The sequence below is a fragment of the Hippichthys cyanospilos genome, chromosome 3 (genome assembly GCF_059441005.1).
Source record: "Hippichthys cyanospilos isolate Australia breed blue-spotted pipefish chromosome 3, RoL_Hcya_1.0, whole genome shotgun sequence".
Lineage (NCBI taxonomy): Eukaryota > Metazoa > Chordata > Actinopteri > Syngnathiformes > Syngnathidae > Hippichthys > Hippichthys cyanospilos.
In genome coordinates, this window is record NC_142371.1 from 19,637,919 (window position 1) to 19,658,746 (window position 20,828).

The 20,828-nt window shown below is 44.4% G+C and overlaps 1 protein-coding gene across 2 annotated transcripts in view; it reads left to right on the plus strand.

The window, feature by feature from the left end:
- Positions 1–15,521, plus strand: part of grin2db (glutamate receptor, ionotropic, N-methyl D-aspartate 2D, b) — an 84,827-nt gene extending 69,306 nt beyond the window's left edge. For both annotated transcript variants that reach the window (XM_088410059.1, XM_088410060.1), the window contains 2 exons: positions 4,555–4,790; positions 5,406–15,521. In XM_088410059.1, the coding sequence (XP_088266185.1) occupies positions 4,555–4,790; positions 5,406–8,567 (3,398 nt within the window). In that variant the 3' untranslated portion in view covers positions 8,568–15,521. The remainder of the gene's footprint in view (positions 1–4,554; positions 4,791–5,405) is intronic.
- The last annotated feature ends 5,307 nt before the right edge of the window (positions 15,522–20,828 follow it).

A 20,828-nucleotide genomic window follows, 5' to 3' on the forward strand; every position in this document is an offset into this window, starting at 1 on the left:
GTCACCGCTGCGGCACAATGTTGTCAAAGAGCAAGCAGATCTCAGGGGGAAGTTTGTCTGCTTCGGTCTTCTCGCGGAAGTTAACGTCGTTGTTCAATCGCAACCAGAGAATGGCAGTGTCACTTATCTTAAAATAGAGCACAAATGATCATTACTAGATTTTTTTTTTTTGTACAGTAAGTCCGCATTTAACGCTGGATTTTTAATGTCACGTTTGGATAGTTTCCCTTGTAAAAATATGATTTTGTTGAATACTTAGTTTGTTTTCGTCAATAAAACCATCAGAATCCAGATTCCACTGACAGCTAAATTACTTCAAAATCTATTTTAAGTGATGAGCGATTTAAAAGATGACTTGTTGCTTTTATTTCGTGCAACCACTTGACTTAAGTGCCGCATTTCCCCAAACATAGGATGCACCTATGTATAAGACGCACTTTTAATTTTAGGGGATATTCTGGTATCTTCTATGTTACCTTTCATAGAACGCACCAAGAGTTTGGCGACAATTTAAAAACTATAGCAACAAAACATTCATCTTACCTTTTGTAAAATGTTCTTGTGTTTATACAGTAAGTCCGTTATTTATTAGTTTGTTATAAGTTACATATTTATTGTGGGTTTAGTTTACTGTATTTCAGATTTTCCACATTGTGAGCGGTCAGTGAACGCAGCGGCAGTGTGAACGGGCTAATTTTTCGTTTTTCGTGACACATCTCGAGTTCATTTTGCCAAAAATACCCACCTTGTTTAGTTGTGTGTATATGCCAAAAGACCACATAGGCAGGTGCAGAAAATGAGTTTAGGTTGAGTTTTTCGGGCGAGTGACACACTTTAACGCATCATGGCAATTTTGATGCATTGATTTGCAGTACCCTCAGAATATTTGCCTATATTTCATTTGGGTGGGTATGTAGCTGAAATAGTCTGCTAATCCAATCTGGAGCAGATATGAAATTTGACTTTAATATGAAGAATGTTTTCATCAAGACTTTAAACAAACAACGGTGTTTAGCGGTGGACTGTCAACCCGGTTTTGAAAGAACACAGCAACTGCAAAAAATGAAAAGCAAATATCTGAACCGAAGCAATCGATCAAGCATCTTGGCACGAGGCTAATAAACAAGGCACCATACTAATAAATGTTACATGAGGTTATTTACGATTTAGAGTACAAGCCTCGCCTCTCTAACTACTGCGGAATATATACCCTAATCATGATACTTACAGTACAGCGGTCTCCAGACCTGCATCCTTTTCTTTTGAAATTGCACACCTGATGGTTTTGCCCTTTTCCTTTCTATGGTAAATAACTACTATTTACCATTGTTCCCAAAGAATGACCCACCACCCATCATCTCATCTCACATCTCTTCAGCGGAGCGTAACACAACGAGGTGACGCAAATCCCCATACAAACGGCAATGATTTGCATGTCACAAAATCATGCCGCCTTGTGCAGACACAAACACCGGATGTGTTCACAAAAATCTTTGCGAATTCACCTTTGCGAGTCCGTTTGTGGTGAGAGCCAGCTTCGGGCCGCGCGCCAGCTCTTCCTGACCTGACCCGTAAGCGACGACAAAGGTGGAGTGTGAATTTGACACGCCTGTCAAATTTGGCAGACCTGAGCTGGCTGCGACTGAAAGGCAGAGACAACCGCCATCAAAAAAAGTTCAAAGGTGGCAACGAGCAGGTGTAGACAGCGACGGCCACGCATAAGATGAATCGCTGGAAGTCAAACGGCAGGGGATCCGCGGGATGAGAATTTGAGCTTGGCGAAGGGTCGGGCGTGATTTAACTATAACCTTCGCAAAGGCGCATGCTGTTTTTACACCATGGCTTAGTGTCTGCAAAAAGTCGCATTCAAGGTTGACTCAGATCGTCCATTAGGATCTAACACCTTGCGTTCTGAATTTCTTTTCAATTAAAAAAATATATATATTTTGGGACTGTTTTTGCGAAACTGAGTGTTCTTTTCAGTACGGCCCGTAAAATAGAGAGTAGGTTTTTCTTTGCAGAACATGAAGCAACTTATTGTTCAATTTTGTTGGAGTTTGCAGTTGTAATTTGACGTTGACGTTACTTTGCTGTTTTTCCACATCGGGGTGGGGTTCCAGTCCCCATTAACAGTGAAAAATGAGGGACTACTGTAGTCGACTAAGGGCAGTACCACTGCTTATTTTTTCCTACTTTAAACACTGGTGGTGAAGATGTGGGTAGTTTTCAAAACTTTGCCAGTCCATCATTTGTAATCTGACGTTGACGTTACTTTGCTGTTTTTCCACATCGCGGTGGGGTTCCGGTCCCCATTAACAGTGAAAAATGAGGGACTACTGTAGTCGACTAAGGGCAGTACCAGTGCTTATTTTTTCCTACTTTAAACAACTTTTTTTTGAAGATGTGGGTAGTTTTCAAAAACTTTGCCAGTCCATCATTTGGACAGACATTTACAGTTCGGTTCAGAAAAATAAATTTCGGACTGACAAATGCTGGACCGGCAAAAAAAAAAAAGAAAAAAAGGGGATTGTCCCCTGTTGGTTGTGATAAATAGTCGCCGAAAAAATATAACACCGGACCGCCGATTACAAGTTGGTCCGGCTTGAAAAATGGCAGACCAACGCTGACGAAAGAGTGAGCAGGACAGGCAAAAAAAATATATAAATAAAATGCCCACATTTGTGATTTCCAACAAGTTTATGCGTTGTAACGTACCGGATGTGTTTATGAGGCGAATCCAGCAACGATGACTTGTTACCTGCCATTGAGCTGCAGTTTGTCCATCTGTTGGCATCGCTAATGATGTTCTACGGGAGATGCGTTTCCCACATCACTCAGATGACTGAGCCCCGCTTCTTGCGAGCCACGCGAGCAAAGATAATGATGGCGCCATTGTAAAGCTGTTCATAGGCCAGCGTAGTGATCAAAGCGCCAGCATGACTCGGCCATTTGACTTGGAATTGTGCAAGAGGTCTGTAATGTACAACAAACCGCAGCCTTGGCGCATTTATTTTTATTTTTTGCCATGCCGCCGCCATTAGTGTTACAGAAAGCTCTCATTACGAGCTATGTTGGTCAGAACGCCTCTTTGTTTCCATCATGAATCATACGCTACGTCGTCTGGCGAACCGTCACTATGGTTACACCGACAACCCTGGCAGCCAATCATAGGTTGGCAGGGCAGTCAAGATTTGCTAGGTCGCTGAGCTCATTAATGAAAATTCCGCGTTTGAGGTAAAGCGGTCCTGCCTGATCGCTGGAAGGTTAACTGATGGAGATCTCGGATTCCTCAGAGCTCGCCACCTTGATGGAGATTCTGACCATCCCGCCACCACAATTAAATGATTATGATCTCCCCCTTCCGCCTGTTTCTGTCAGTCCCTATCTGCTCTTTCTTTGCCGTCGCCACCCTCCTCCTTTTGCGAGTCGTCGCCTTCGGGCTTGTGGAGCGTTCCCGCTGTTTGTCATTATGACACAATCGCAGCCTCTCGGTCCGCATGTGTTTGTTTCATTTCGCCTGACGTGTGAGCAGACCGGGAAAGGACGCCGCTCGCTCGCCACCTTAATAAACATTCTCTCGGACTCTCTCATTAGACCTTGCCTTCTGCGCTTGCTTTGCCCAGCCAAACGTCACTGCGGGGCCCCGCTGGCCTCCCTTTCTCATCCCCTCTCCATTTACTCTTGCTTACTATGTTGAGATTAGGTTGTCTGTGTCATTTAACTTCCTGAGTCAATTGATTGTTTTGGAGTCTCTCCGAGCGCCCTTCCTCTTTGTTTTTTGTTTTTTTTTGGGACATACCTTGGTTTTGTATTATTGGCCCCTGACCTCATGAAGCCACAGTGGATAAAGAACTAAAAAGACAGAAGACTGTGAAAACACTGCTCAGTCTTAACTTTTTTTGTCTGTTTCTTTCTCTGTTTCCTCGAGCTCTGGGTCATTCCACGGTAATTCACGCAGGGGGTTTAACTAAGCAGATTTTTGTTTTAATGAAAGTTATTGCACTTATTGATAGTGATGGCAGAATCCTTAATCTGACATTTGATGTCAATCAGAGTTTAGGAGCTCTGGCCTGCTGAAGTTTGACATTTTCAACAAAAAAGGCCTTTGGCCTCCTTCCTTTGAACTCTCATATCTGGGGAACAACTGGGCCATTCTTTTCAAAGTATGTGTGTTGAGAAGGGAATTCAGAATGACACATTTTGCAGTAAAGGAGTAAAAGTATCAATACCCTTGAGGGGGATGGCTCAGTCTTAAGTGAAAAATGTGGCCTTTGTAAAACATGTTTTACAGAAGGTCAGAGATTACGTTTCATGAAATATTCTGTGGTCACATCTTCATGTCGAAATTCGGGGGGCCAAAATTCGCAAACGCCTGCTCCGATTGACCTAAAATTTGAGATCTAACGTCGTGCCATCACTAGCAACAGGTGCACCAAGTTTCATTCAAATCCAAGTCTGCTTGGTTAAACGCACAGGGTGATTTGTCACGGGACGACCCCCACCGATTTCCCCTTCTCACTTTTGTTTTTCCCCACCCGCTTGTGTCCTTTGCAGATGAAATTGAAATGCTGGAGCGCCTTTGGCTGTCAGGTATCTGCCATAATGACAAAATTGAGGTGATGAGCAGTAAGCTAGATATTGACAACATGGCTGGGGTCTTCTACATGCTTCTGGTGGCTATGGGCCTCAGCCTACTGGTGTTTGCCTGGGAGCACTTGGTCTACTGGAAGTTGCGCCATTGCATGGCCACCAGCTCAGGCAAACTGGATTTCCTCCTAGCCATCAGCAGGGTAAGTCTTTGAAATGTATGTTGTGTTTTTGCGCATTAGCAGTTATCGATTTCTAATGTTACACATCCACTCTAACAAGAGTTCTACTTCTGACTGAAACCAAGGAGTAAGTTTCTGTTTAATGATGGTTCAATGTCAGTACACCAAATACAGACCAAAAATGTTTTTGAATAACTTCCGTGCAAACACGTGTGTCTGTTCCTGCCCGTATCTGTAACAAAGAGTAAGCGTTTGAAAGTGTGAGGTCTGGGGTCAATTCAATTCCACTCAGTCAATTGAAGAGATTAATTGAAATTCAATTCTGCTCACAGCCTTGGATATCCTGTTTCTTTGACAGTGACCTTGACGAAGCAGTCTCACACCATATGCATGTGATTAGATCCTCAGAGATCATTTTTCTTTGCCAAGCTGTAATTATTACAGTTTTTGTATTTACGCGAATGATCGTTAATCAACACCCAGAAAGCCGAATTGCAGCAGTTGCTAATCTAATAGTGATCTAGCTATCTTCTTTTGAGAGTCTGTTCATCACCCTGATATGATCGTATGTTTTTTCATGCTCAAAACTGAACTGGGATTTTTCATGTTTTCATATTATTATTCTCCTCTCCTCAGGGCATGTACAGCTGCTGTAGCTTTGAAGACGAAACAGCACCAGGGGGTGCTAAATCATTGACTTCTCATCACCATACGGCTATGGTTCCTGTCCCGTCCCAAACACATGTGATTTCAACGTCAATGACCAGCCCGGCCATCGCTATAGCACAGCAGCAGCAACCGCCACAGCAGCAAGCGCAGTCGGTCTACAAGACGCCGCTACCCGGCTCTCCTCCCACCGTGGTGCATTCAGGATCGTCAGCGGGTCCGTCCAGCACCCCCATCGCTGGTGCGCCTCTTCCTTGCTCCACCTTCCTGCCCAGGCCGGATCGCAGACTGGCTGTGGTGGATCGCTGGAGACTGCCCAAATCTGCAACGGCCACCAACCCCAGGGCTGTACGGGGGGGCATTCCTGACATGGGGCCCTTTGCTCAAAAAGTCCCAGCGAACTGGGCGCCATCTGTTGGAGGACCTGGGGGGCTTGATGGTTACAAGAGATACTATGGTCCCATTGACCCTGAGGGACTGGGGCCCTGCATGGAGCAGCAGGCAGGGTCCCAGACCCCCAAGACTATGCCAAGGGGCCACCCCCAGCCCCCTCCAGCCAGTGTGGCCTTCTACTCGGAGAAGGGCATGGACCATGGGGTAGGGAAGAGGGTGGTGGGTAGTGGCAGCGGAGGTCAGGGGAAAGTGGCTGTTAAATCTCTTGGAAACCCGAGACTGCCTCCCAAGAGTCAAGCCCCTCTGCCTCCTACACCCCCACTGCCACATCCCTCTCCCCCTCTCCCCTCATCCTTTTGGAGAAGGCGAAGGCCCAAGAAGCCCAAAGAACCTGGAGGGCCACTGTATGAGAACATTTTGCCCTTGGGACGGAGGGTAGAGGCACGAGATGGAGTGAGGGAGGGAGGAGGAAGGAGGGCACGCCCCCTTTCTCCCCCACTCTCACTTCCTGTGCCAGTACCCCTCAGCCCCTCCTACACCCCTCCCTCACCATCTGCATCCTTACACTATACGTCCTCATCTTCTTCGTCCACGACGTCGTCGACATCCACGTCCTCCTCTGCGTCATCTTCTCGGTCCACCTCCCCGACATACTCTTATAGCTCGTCGAGGAGCACGCGGGACAGGGCGGGAGGACTTGATGAAGAGGAGGATGACGATGAGGAGCTGACGGAAGAGTCAAGCCTTCTCCTCGGGAGGGGGCGCGAGAGGGAACGCTCGATCATTCGGCCTCGTTCCCTGAGCCACGGGCGCTTGCCCCCGCCTATCCCGCCCAGGAAACCGCGCACATCCTGGGGTGACAGAGAACGTCAAAGAGAGCGAGGGGGCAGCCAACTGTCTCAACTTCAGGAGTGGTGGGCGAGTTGGAGTGAGAGAGAAAAGAGTGGAGCTGGAGGAGATGCTGACAGGCAAAAACGAGAAAAGAAGAGAAGAAAAGAAAAGGAGAAGAAGAAAAAGAAAAAGAACAAAAAGAGGAAGAAACGCGAAGAAAGAGAACGAGAACGTGAGAGAGAAAGGAAAAGGCGGAAAGTTAAAAAGAAGAAGAAAAAGGCACTCAAGACAAAGAAAAGGAAGAAATCTATCGGGGGGAAAAGATCCGAGCCAGAGGACGGCGATATTGAGCCCGAGAGGGAAGGAGAGGTGGAAGGAGAGAGGGAAGCTGGAATACAGGACTACTCTTCCTTTTCTGCCCAGTATCGAAATACGTTTGGAGAGAAGCGGCGGGACTCGTGGGAAGGAGAGCGGGAGAGAGTGGGAAGAGATGGAGGAGAAGAGGGAAACGACAGGGAAGGGGAGGACAGTGGGAGAAGCAGAGAAAGGCATTCCAAATCATCACATACTCATTCCAGACACCGTACGCCCAGTAAGCGCTACCCCAACTTGAACAAACTCCCTGCATCAGTCAAATTTTGGGTGAATGGAAGGGGGGATGACTCAAACACTCCCCCCACATCGCTGCACCCCTTCCTCCCATCCAGTAAGCGACGAAGAAGTGGAGATAGGGACGAGAGCGCTAGGGGAGGAGAGAGGCGTCCTTTGTTGATGCCTTATGAAAAGGACAAAGCGCAGACCAGAGAAGGGCTTTCCTTACACGAGTGGGACTCTGATGATGACGACGATGACGACGATGACGAAGAAGAGGATAGGGAAAGAGTTCGAGAACGGGCGGGCGAGAGAAGGAGGAGGGCAGGTCGGGGAGCGGTGTCTGAAACCGAAAGGGACAGGATAGAAAGAAGGGCAGAGGACAGTTACTCAGATGAAGGCTCATCAGGGGAGTTTGGACGTTTTGAAAGGTACTGGGAGGGAGGTGCGGGTAACAGTTCCGGGATTGGTGGCGGGGGGTGGTTCTTTGGCACGTACCCCTCCAGAGAGAGGGGGGGCAGTATCAATAGCCGGGATGATTCGTTGCTCGGAACTAGGGCAGAGGGATGGATCGGTACAGATTTTTGGAGTTCAGGGCCAGGTGTCGGTTGGGAATCGGGGGGAGGGAGCGGGGGACTGGGCTCGCAGTGGCCACCGCCCCCCTCAGCATTCCCTCCGCCAAGGAGATACTGGTCTATGGACAAGATCCCAATTAAGGGAGAGAAAAAGTGGAAGTCCGGAGGCAGGAAAAGTAAGAGGCAAGCGAGGGAGGAGGCTCGAGGGGCCACCATGTGTTCTTGTAGCCTTTACCCGCATCCCCATCCATACCCACATCCGCACAGCCGCCCGCACGCCTCCCATCCCAAAAGGCGGCCCACGTCGCTCTCACATAGCCAGGAAGAGCTTCTCCCCCACTGCCACAGTTTCAGCGGGGGCTCTCGGCCCAAACCTCTTCCTCCGAAACCGGATTCCAGTCAGGCCAAATCAGGCAGCCAATCTAACCTCAGCGCACAGCCCACCGACCTAGCACCTCAACCTCCGCCATCACCGCCTCAGCAGCCATCTCTTTCTCCCACTACCCTCCCGATGCCTATCCCGCCTCCGCCCTCCTCATCTTCGGTCTCACCTCCAGTAGGGGTGGGGATGGCCGGCCCAAGCCAGATTCAGGCTTCAGCCAGTGCCAAACTCCAGTACCAGAGACTCCGTTCTGTGCCACAGCCACGAAGGTTCTACTCACCTCACCTGCCACTTAAAGCCAAGAGTCTTTGCTCGCGTCGGGGGTCAGCTCATTTCTCCAGTCTGGAGAGTGAGGTATGACAGGGGGAGAGGAGAGAGGGAGACGTAGCAGCGAGCACCTCTGCTCTCGAGCGCCATGGTTCCGCGGTAGCTGGATCCAGAGACACCGCTGCCCTGGTAGCCATCGGGAATCAGCTGGCGGCCATCGCGGCGGGAACTAACATGGACGGTTGTCCCGACGCTGTCGTTCCTCCGCACGGGCGCAGCGCCGCCGCCGCCCGCTCCCTCGTACGCGTTCTCGTAAGGGCAACTGTGAGACGCCACACCAGGTTAAGCTACACACCCTTGGATGGTTACCGCGATAACCCCGAAAGCGAAGTCGAGACCGCAGCTCCGGAACTTCTCCTTCGCTCAGAGTTGAGCTTTGTGATGTCATCCTCGGTTCTCCTCCCCTCACCGGGTCACAGCTATGGATAAGTCAGTCTCCAACCCGTGAGTAATGATGTCATGTTTGTACACACTCGCAAAATGTGTCGTATGCTCAAAACGTCTCTCTCCCTCTGGCTTTGAGAACAATTTGGTGGGCTCAAAGGGACACATGCTCCCCCTTGTGCCGTTTTGAAACAATAACGGACTTATTGTAGAAGGTGAACAAATAGGCCCCTCTTCTTTGCTTTTGTAGATCGATTGATATGAAAAGCAATTGAGTCACCTCTCTCATGCGCCCTGTGAGCCTGATCACCTTTCACTGAGCTGTGAGGACAATGCTACTTCTGTACTCTTTGACCTTGCAACACCATCAGACCCATCTAGCTCTACCCCTAATCACCACCTACTCTATGTGATGTCACCTTTTATTAGAAACCAGTCGGACTGTGCAGGATCAATTCCTCCGTGTCGGAGTTTATTGGGTCCAACCAGAACTGGAAGACACAGTTTGAGAGTATTTGAACAAAAAATATTTAAAAGGGAAAAAAAAAGAAGAAAAAAAAAAAGACATGTAGCATTTTCATTTTCTTTTTCCTCCTGTTTTTCCTTCACTCTGTCCTTTTATCCCCAACCTTGTTTTATGTTATGATTATATTTATCTCACTTGGTTAGTATTTTGAGAAAGAGGAGGCTGGATGTGGCTCGTGTTGGAAAGTGGGAATGATTCAATTGTTGTGCCAAAATTCCCCAATAAAGCTTTTAAGCAAGATTACTTTTTTATTCACACGGTGAACGTGCTACATTATGTTTCCACAACACGCCGTCCCATAATCGGATCAAGGGGATGATTGGTGCAGTATTTGTAATTGGCACTAGATGGCTGCATAATATTCAAGTAAGCTTTGGAGACAATTGTGGAATTATGGTGTGTTTAATATCTGAATTTACATAGTACACAGCTGGTGGTGCCCCGCTGCTTATTGTTTTTACGAAGGTGGCCGTTGCCAAGATGAAAAACGGGGAAGTGCAATGCAAAAAAATAAATAAGTAGAGGAAGCTATCCTTAGAAATTCCATATGACAACAGCACCCTGCAGTTACTCAGCCAGATTTTGGAGATGGTTTACACTAAGCACAATTCATCATTTTTTTTTTTTTTCAGGCATGTGTGCAACAGTTGTAGCTGCGCAATCCAAAGGCCATGTGATTTGCTGGCACGTTTCAAAGAATCACCTTGTTTTTCTTGAAGGCAATTTATTGCGACGAGGATCTAATTCGAACGTACGGCTTTGTTGAGTTTAGATTTCAGCTTCTGTTTGGGAAATTAGGCTGAAAGAAAAACTGTGAATGGTTCCAGGCACACATTCAGTGGCTGACGCGTCGCCGAATAGAGTCAGTAATAATTCAAGGTACGTAAGACCGTATGACTGAGCAATATTCCCACTTTATATGTGACAGGGATGCCGCAGCTGAAACTTTGTGTTAAAATGGAATTTTTTTATCAGCTGGGCTCACACATTCTGCAGCTTTTGTTTGGTCTGGACCAGGGGTTGGCAACAAAGTGCCATTTTGACTATCTCCTACAAAAAAAAATAATAAACACTGAAAGCCCCCCCCCCCACCCCTTTGTTTTTTGTTTTTTACATCTAAAAGTACAACATTGCATATAAACACAATATTTCAATACAATAGCCTAATCTAAATTACCCACGGGCGGCTCGGTGACGCGGTGTTTAGCACGTCCGCTTCACAGTTAAAGGATCCGAATTCGAATCCAGCTGGCTGTGGCCGTCCTGTGTGGAGTTTGCATGTTCTCCCCGAGCCTGTATGGGTTCTCTCTGGGCACTTCCTGTGCATGGCAGGTGTATTGGACACACTAAATTTTCCTTAGGTGTAATTAGGTGCATGAATGGTTGTTTGTCTCTGTGTGCCCTGTGATTGGCTGGCAACTAGTTCAGGATGGCCCCCGCCGACTGCCCGAGGTTAGCCGGGATAGGCACCAGCAAGCCTGCGAGGATAAGCGGATAAGGAAATTAAGGGTAGGATTAAAATGTATTATCTGTTTTTATTTTCGGGGACAGTCGTGGATGGAGTCGTTGGTTGCAGACCCCTGGTCTAGTTCAATTTGGTCAGGTGTGATTTTGAACTCCACAGAAGCGACGGCGCGCGGCTCCGACCGAGCAGTACGCCTCAGATTGACTTTTGTTGTAGCACCGTTTCTTTGCGAGGCGCTCCAGAAGCCATCCGCTGTTGTCGACGGCGCCGGCGTTGCCAGATTCCATTTTCTTCAGGCCAAGGTGTTTGCCTAATCTCTCACACTAAGACCAGCCACAGCCCAGCTCTTCTTCTACTGTAGTTGAATGTAGCTTTGTCATGATGTAGCAAAAAGAACATCTCCTTTTGGACTTTGTAGCTAGACTTTTTTTGGATGCTGTTGATAATGGTTTGGGGTTGACTCGCCGTACGAGGGACTGTGCGTTATATTTGTGCATGTCGTCACAGATCGAAGGCTTAGTCGACCTTCTCGATTCCCCCTTTTTGGCAAACTATCTTTTATCCGCACATGGATTGCTTTTTTTCTACGTCTGCGTGGGGGAATCTCACGAAAAAAAAAAAAAAGTCAATCTGTCATCATAATATAGAGCGTCGTTTGCCCCCCCCCCCCCCCCCCCCCCCCTTTAAAAAGGCCCTTTCCCGAATCACTGCATGTTGAACTGAATTAAATCTCAAAGATTTGTGGCGGGGAGAGTTGCGCTGTTCGATTAGGAAAGGAAGCCGCCTTTTGGATGTGGTACTGAGCCTGCTTTCCGCTTCATCCCAACCTCGGTAACCACAGCAACGCTTTTGGCTGTGTAGCCGTCGTACGCCAACAAACAACAGGGCTTAAACCTGCTATGACATTGAGCGGTATTGATTTCAATTGAGGCGCTAATTCTGAAGTCTGTGACTGCATGAACAGAAGTGTCTCTTAAAATATTTTGCTTTTTTTTTTTTTTAAATGATTTTCTTTTACGCCGAGGGGGGAAAAAAAAAATATTTAATGAAATCTGCTCCTGAGAGCTAGCATATTCATTTGTGTCCACTGTAGTGGACGTTGGTTTTCGGTCTATATCTTTTGACGCGGCGCTAACGTACCGAGTCTGAGTTGGAGTAGTAGAGGACATCCTGGCCTTTCCGATGTTCCCATTTGTGTTGCTGAGACAAAATGGACACAACAGTGGACGCAAACAAATAGGCTGAGTCTTCAGGAAATATACTATGTTTTTGAGAATGTACCATGTTATACTGTGATTTAACTGAGATATTTTATTGTATTCAGATCATTTGAATTCTATCATTTATCAAGAAATATATATGTACAAATAAATATATACATATATATATATATATATATACATACACAGGTATATATATTAGTTAAGTTTGGTATATTTGGAGGAAGTGTTAGATGAACTAGTTTTCAATGTTTTAGCTTTGTAGCAAAACTAGAAACTGAAATCATTTTTGACTTTTGATTCCTCCTATATGACTGTGAAGACATTAGTGCCTGTGACAAAAAAGACAAGTAAAAGTCGAAACTCGCTTTTCATCTGTATCCCCCGCAGCTCTCGGTCTGTCACTCCTCACGTACTACCTAGAATTACTTTCCGACGCCTACCCCGCGCGGCCGCGTTCCGCCGTCTCTTATTTTTTGCTAGCCGGCCTCTTTTGATTAGCAAGCCATGGACATTCTCCGCTCGTTTGGGTTCCCGGCAGAAAGTGAGCGCGTCTTTTTTTTTTCTGTTCCGTCGGCTGACGCTAGCAACTCGCCTTCCCCGATCATCTCGCCTTCTCTCACTTAGCAAAAACAGAGACCAGTAGATACTGTGTTCTTGCTCCTTTGGACTGATTGTTGATGATGATCGATTTCATCGCTCTGTGGAATAACCTTGTTAGCTCTTAAACGATGTGACTGAAGTGTGTATCTGACGACCGCGCCACTGTAGCAAGTCTGGGCTGTAACCACACCACCAGCGAGCGAACGAGGGCCGCGGTTGCTATGGCGTTGCCATGGCGTTTTTATGGCGTTGCCATGGTGTCCTCTGCACCGCCACCACCTGGTGCCTGCTGGGTAATATAGCATAAAGTCCTTTACTTCCCCCAAAGCGCCGATCAAAGATCCGCCGCGCTCAGTCCCGGACGAGAGGTGAAATAGAAAAAAAAAAAAAACGAGCTGCCGTCTCGACCGATCTGATCTGGACTGGACTTGTGGCGATGATAAATGGTCCTATCGTTCTCATCTTCTAATCCTTACATCTTCCGCTTGTTTCATGTCATCGATATCCAATCGGCATGGCGGTACGCCTCTGTGTGTGTCGAGCGTGGCGTGCTGGCAGATTTCGCGCCGTTGGGGCAGCGGTGTCCAAAATGTAGCCATTTGTAGCCCGCCCGATGTTTTTTAGCCGCCTTTGAACGAAAGACAAAAACATAAATACTTCATTCTAAATAAAGATTTGTCCACCTAAAATATCAATATGTCCTCTTATTAGCAAAGATCCTCAAAAGAAATTAACGTAAATTTAAATAATATTTTCTAATGATTGACAGTCAAGTTTGGGTTAAACCATTTGAATATGAGGGGAGACTGGATTGATTTAAAGGTGGAAAAAATAAAAATAAATATCAATACAAAATATACATGGAATTACAACGCACGTTGTCAAATTTGCGGAAAATTAAAAAAAATTCAAGTGCACCTTACAGTCCAAAAAATTCATCCGTGTCTTACATATTTTTTGCGGGATAACTGTGAAGGTCAGATTTCCCACATTGTGAGCGGTCAGTGAACTTGGCGCCAGTGTAACGTTGGATGCTCTCCAAGCAGTTGTTTTTCCTTTTCCTCGCCACGCAGCTCGTTAATTTTGCCAAAAAATACCCGAAGTTGCGCACCAAGTTTATGGTTGTGTGTATATTCCAAATGACCACTTTTAATAAACGAGTCAAATAGAATACATTTTCCGTGTTCTCTAAACAGTTTGTAATTAATTTTTAATTAAATCTGCTGGATACATCATAGTCTTAACATGATCCTCTTAGTTTTGGAAATATTCCTGTGCGTGAACAAGGATGTACTCGGTCTTAGGTTCAGTCTGCTCATTTCTTTTATCGAAAATAATGTAAGGATCTCAGCGAAAATGTGCTGCTGTTAGCTGCAACATTCACTGAATGCTAATAGCCACTTCGCTATGTATTGTAATTATAATTATTGTAAGTAATAATTGGGCCAATTTAAAAATGCGCGTCAAAACTCGTCTTATGTGGCTGACAATCTTCCTCGAATGCTGTTGAATAAAAAATAAGTCTAATCTTTAAGTTACCGTTTTTAGGACACATTGATACTTTTGGCCTCCATTTTGGGTAAAAAAAAAGGGTGTTTTATATTTGGGAATTTACAATATATTTCATTTTAAAGAGAACTAACCGTTGATTTAGAATACATCATTGTCGGAGTCCTAAGCCCGATTTCGTGAAATCGCATCACAGTTTAAAAATTCCAAGCGGCCCTTCCTTTTTATCAATACGCGTCCCTTGGAGGACTAAGTTTGGACACCCCTGCATTCAGTATGAATTTTGCACGCGCTTCAATCTTGTGCGAAAGCCCACCGCAGCATGTACGTATATTTCCCCTTTCGGTTGCGGCGCTGTGTGAAAGGCATGCAAACGCTTTGTCCCAGCATGCGTATTTAACACACAATGCGGCCCGCACTCAGCCGATGATCCTCATCGCCGTCCCAAGCGTCACCTCCAGTGGTCCGATCGCGCCGCACGCGTGGCTTTCGTAATTTAGGGGGCAATAAACCTGCATCCCAGTCAGCCTAGACAATGTCTTTGTGTATTTGCTTTTGAGATTTGACCCCCCCGAGGACCGACGACATCTGTTCCGCTTGTTTCGCAGTCTGTTGGCTTCGGCGCCGTCCCGCCTGTCGCGATCGCTCACTTTCCGTTTAGACGCGTCCCCTTCGATTTGGGTTCCCCGACTGACTCGCTCCTCTTTTGATTTCCCCCCGTCGTCCTCATTTGCCCCGATTGATCAGATTTACCGTCGTTTGCGCAATCCAGTCCAGCCCGGCGCTTCCGGCTTGTCGACGGCCCGACTTTTCAAACGGCGCAGCCTCGCCGCCCCGTTCGCTATCTTTTGGCCCGCGACCTGGGAAGCCATACCGGCGGCGCTCCGGAATTCAAACAGGGTCCTCATTGGCTGAACCGGCCGTGAATTATATCATGGAAATAACAGGAGCGCCACCGGTAGAACTGGGCAGGTCCAGGCCGTTGCATTTTTCGCCATTCCCAGTTGATTTACCCACAGAAACCAGCGTGTGTGTAATGTGTTTTCAGCAATGTACAAAGTTCTGCTCTAGTAACCTCTCCGACACTAAAGGCCTACTTACGGCTTGCTAAGGCGGGTTTCTAGTCGGGCGATGATGTTGCTCTGAGCCCAGACTGGTACGGTCTGTGCCCTAATTCAAATGTGTTAGTTTATTTGACTTTGTCTTTCTGGGGTGGGGCTGGAGGGTCAGTGCTGCACTTACTTCTTGAGAATTGCTTCATAAAATATGATTCTCTTTCATTCTTTCTTGTGGTGCTGTCTTTTCTTTTTCGCAATTGGAAGAGATGGAGTGAGCTGCGTTTATTCGTTGCCGGTCCGGTTCAAAGGGGAAGTCGATCAAAAATGTTCTTTGTGGCCCCATTAATCCAAATAGTGAATTTGGATTAATATTGTGTGTTTGGATGATGAATTAAGCATCAAAATTCACCTATTTTGACCCATCTCAGGAGTCGACTTTTCCGCCGCTCGCCGTCGACTGAATATGACATCACAGTTGCTCTGTGGCCTGTTAACAGCCAATGATGACTCAGCTTGTGAAGATCATATGACCAAACCCAAAAAACAGGTGAGCTGTGATGTCATTTTCCGCAAATGGGCGTACACAAAGATGGATAAAAACTGATCACTTGTGCTATTCATTTCATATTCCACAAACACGATATTAATCAGAATATCGTATTCAAGAGATTTAAGTGTTTTATCGTCATATGCGTAGTAATACCACAATGAAATTCTTATTCTGTTCACTTCCCCGAGCAGACTACGTTCCATAATCGAGCAAATAATAAAGTAGGCAATAAAAAAACAGTAATAGAGCAATAAGGGCTGTAAGAATGAAACTCTAATGTTCAGACTATTGGAGGCACATAGAACATAACGTTACCCCTTTAAGTTTGATTTCATTCGTCTTTAGCCGTCATTAGCGGTGAACGAGTTAACGTGTTTGTCCGTTTTCTGTCCTCGCGCATCCAAGAATTTTGACGTTTCACTGGTGGGATCCATTTTTTTCCGCGAAATCAAACCTCGGATCCCCCATGCACAATCCCAACAATCAATAGCAACAATCACCGTAACTAACTTGTTCCTTTTGCTTATTCAACTTCATAAACCAAGACGGCCAACTGTGAAACGACACCTAAAAAGCACCTGACACACGAACCCCCGGAGACTTTTGAGTGGCGCGGCTATTGTGCAACCCTCTACCCACCGCCCCCAATCTCGCGCTTGTGTGATCCGCTAATTACACATGTTTTGTCACTATGATGGCCTAATGGCTAATTGCATTGTGATGCCTCTCACTATACACCCACTAATGACTTCACGCTCTAATAAGATTGAGTTACAGACATTTAGATCACAGTGTCCCCAAACATTGATATGAGGTCAGTGCTACGCCTTTGCTCTCTGTTGGCTAATTTAAGTCCCGGTAAAGTGAATGAAAAAAATCTTTTAAAACTGTTTAAAAAAAAAAAAAAAAAATGAAAAATCATAACTCAGTTCTAAAATGTTGTGGCAGTTAGCAAAAACAATGTCAAAGCTCTAGCAAAACAGAATAAATCTCATCTTTGTAATTTTTTATCCTTTCTTCTGTTCATATCTATAAGTTATATTTTTGTAGCGGGTTATGGTAAGTGTGTTTCAGATTTCCCACATTGTGAGTGGTCATTGAACGCCTCGCCAGTGTATTGTTGAATACGCTCAAAGTCGTCGTTTTTTTCTTTGTCTCGCCACGCAGCTCGCCCATAAATACCTTTCATTCACCAAGTTTTGGATTGTTCGTATATGCCAAATGACCACAATTAATAAACGAGTCAACTAGAAAACCTTTCCTGTGCACACAGGTTACCTCGCTACTAATTAAATCAGCTGGAAATCTCATAACCTTTACATGATCCTCTTAGTTTTAGTTTTAGTAATATTCCTGTGTGTGAACAAGATTAGACTCGGACCTTGGTTCCTCCTGCTCGCTTCTTTTATTGAAAATAATGCTGTAACGACCTCAGCTGACACGAGCTGCTCATCCTGTTACGGTAATTATTGTAAGTAAGGATATGGCCAATATAACAAGGCGTCAAAACTGCTTATATGGCTGACTGATGAATCCGCAAGTGGTGTCGAAAAAAAAAAAAAAAATTTCAGTTACTGTTTATAGGATTCACCCTTACTTTTTGTCCTTGATTTTGGGGGAAAAAATGTCTTATATTAGGGGAATTACAGGAGTTCTGAATCTATGCTAATGCTGTTTGAATCGCCCACTCTCACGTCTTCATGTATTTACAGCACTGTGACCTCACAATGTTTTTTTTTTATTATTTTTTTTTTTAATCTTGATTGAGTATTCTGTGAAGCTATTAAAACATCTCTTTCAATATTTCACACACACAAAAAAAAAAAATCAATAGGTCCCTAAAGTTAACACAGTTTTAAAGTGATCTATTGTCGGCAATAATAAATAAATTGTAATCCCTCGAGGCATTAACTTGCGAAATAAATCACATAAAAATGTATTTACCCAAGTGGCAGTCAAATAGCGGTTTAGCTCAGGTGAACATGAACAAAACTGACATCTCGAGGGGCATGAAAGTGATCCGTCAGTCACGCACAAACATACAATGCATCTGGGGGAAAAAAAAAAAAAAAAAAAAAAAACGAGGCTGTCTAGCTTTCATCATGTGTGCTGTGCCGCAGGGTTCTACAACTCATCGGCTTGATCTTTGAGGTCGGAAAAAAAAAAACAAGCAGCCTTTCATCTGCTGGGTTTTTTTTTTTTCCCCTGTTGCATAGGTGATTTCTGGCTTCCTCTTTTTCCACACGGCCACAAACGTGCAAAATAAGCTAAGTGACACACCGGTCGGTTTGTATGCGTGTGTTTGTGTCGTAGATTGGCAATTAAAAGTAAGTCGGGTGAAATATGTTGTTGTACCACACAATGAAATTCTTATTCCGTTTCACTTCCCCGAGCAGCAGGCCGCCTTCCATAATCGAGCAAGAAATAAATAGCGACAGATAAATAAATAGCAATAAACGAGACAATGGTGCTAATAATGTAGTATCGTTTACTTATATCTTGAAATAAGGTATCAACCCAATACCCAGACTTGCTTTCAGTACCTGTCAGTCTTTTCTCATTTACAAATGGAATGCGTGAAAAACAGGTATTACACAATCAAGCAGTAAGTTGTTTCATGTTCTAGTTGGTTTGCTCTCATTTTGAAAATTTGCTAAAAAAGTACTGTTCCTATCATGGCATACAAAAAAGCAAAAAGCATTATCGTTATGCAGTATTTTATCCAATCCTTTGATCCTAAAGACATTTACCAAAAAAATCATTAGAAGAAGACACTGGAAAGCTGAAATTTCACCCAAATGATCACAACATGTCAGAGTTCAGCTGGTCGCAATCACGTAGTTACCCCACAACAGGGAATGTGCAAAATGGCAAAAATACTGCCAAAATGATGTGTGGGGAAAAAAAAACAACCCCAGAATGATCAAAATACTGCACAAGTTTTACATTGGATTACCCGCAGAATTCCCGTGAAATGTTTATCCACCCCCTGAAGTGCCTTCACGCACCCCATTTGAGAACTAATATTCGAGACAATATGTTCAACATCACCTCAGGCTAAGGACATATTATGCTTGCTACATGTTTTCTTTGGTGAGTGTGCATGTGTAAAAGTCATCCAGAGTCATCAAAATCCCAAATGTCTTCACAGCCTGTGAAGCCGCCCGCCTTCCTCCCAAGCAACCAAGCGAAGACCCTGTAAGTAAAAATCTTTTCAATTTGAGGGACTCTGTTGAAGGTTAAGGTTAACGCCAGGGCTACAATTAGCAGTTGGTTAGCGCCGATCTCCGGGAAATGAATGAAATTCGATGTAATGCGCTGTGAAGTGACAGGAAGTCGATACGGTTTGCGCGCGTGCGCGTCGCTGCTTAATGCCGCCTGGCCGAAAGGGAATTCGCCCTAAAACGCAGGAATGACGATTAGGATATCCTCCGTCTTTATCTTCTTCTCCCATGGCCTCGTTAGCCAATCGGCTCTTTAGTCCAAAAACCTGCCGGCCTTCCCGCTCGGAGCGTTCCCCCCCCCCGACAGATTTCGTCCACAACCTTCTCTGCCTCCCCGCGGCGCCGAGAGCGCTTTTGTCAAGCACAGTTGAGGATTTGATGTCCTATTAGCATTCTGAACATAGAGACTTTTAGCACACAGGCATTTTGTTTATGAGTTTTGGATGTGACCCAAATCTCATTAATCAGAGTGAACATGCTCCGCCAAACAGCATATTAATTTATCTAAATATGATAAAGGATAAATCTCTTCCGTAAATTGACTCGAGGTGTATTTTTATGCCAAGGTTGCCCGTTAATGCTTGGCGACGGCAGCTTTGCATCACATTGCTTTTGAGATCAGCACAACTTTCGAGTAGAAGGAAATGATTAGGCAATAAATACTAATCCTTTTTAACATTAAAAAAAAGCAATATGACTCAAGTTTCAGTAACTTATTTTTTACAGTGTTTTTATGGGTTACGGCTTAGTCTGAAAATGACAAAAATAAAGTGCGTCAAAGTTCCTGAAGCAAAAAAATCAATAAAAATGTTCTTAAAACATTCTTATTTTATTGCAATCACGCTTCACGTGACAAAACAAAGTTTTTTTTTTCTTTTTCCTATGGGGTGAGCCCCACTATTTTAGAAGAACTGCTTTAGTTAATTAAATACTAAAGTAATGAATTACCTTAGTGTCATTTTTAGACCTTTTTAGGCAAACACTTAAATAAAAGTTTAAAAAAGTACATGAGATTGAAGGTCTGGACTCTGAAGAAAACAAACATGTCTTTGTGGCAATAAGTTAAACTATTAAAAAAAAAAAGAAGCTAATTAGCTAATTACAGTTACATAGTTACATACAGTATTTATTCTATTTTATTCTATTTTTCTATTTTTACTCTGAAAAAAACATACAAACATGTCTTTGTGGCAATAAGTTAAACTTAAAAAAAAAAAGCTAATTAGCTAATTACAGTTACATAGTTACATACAGTATTTATTCCATTTTTAGCTCGTTACTTATCTTTTTAGCTTTCTAGTTAGCTTGCTAGCTATCTAATCCAGGCAATTAAATTGCAGTTTAATATACTATACAGTAGTTAGCTACACTATTTAGTTGTACTATCGATATACAGTATAAATATATACACTTATATGTGTAATATACATATATATATATATATATATATATATATATATATATATATATATATATATATATATATATATATATATATAATTATTGCAGGCTTTTTTTTCGCACCGTAACATCTTTCCACTCTCACGCCAGTCTAAAAATGATTTGTAATCGGTTGTGTTGTTTTGTCCTAATGCAAAAATGATTCTCCCACAGCTAATATTCCGATTTGATTTTAAAGTTGTGTCCTTGTCCTCAAATGTTGCATGTTGTGACGGCCCTTTTAACACCATTTGTTGTAGGAGTTTGATGACCAACAATGGCGTAATTATGCGGCGAGCGGTTGTTCACACTTAG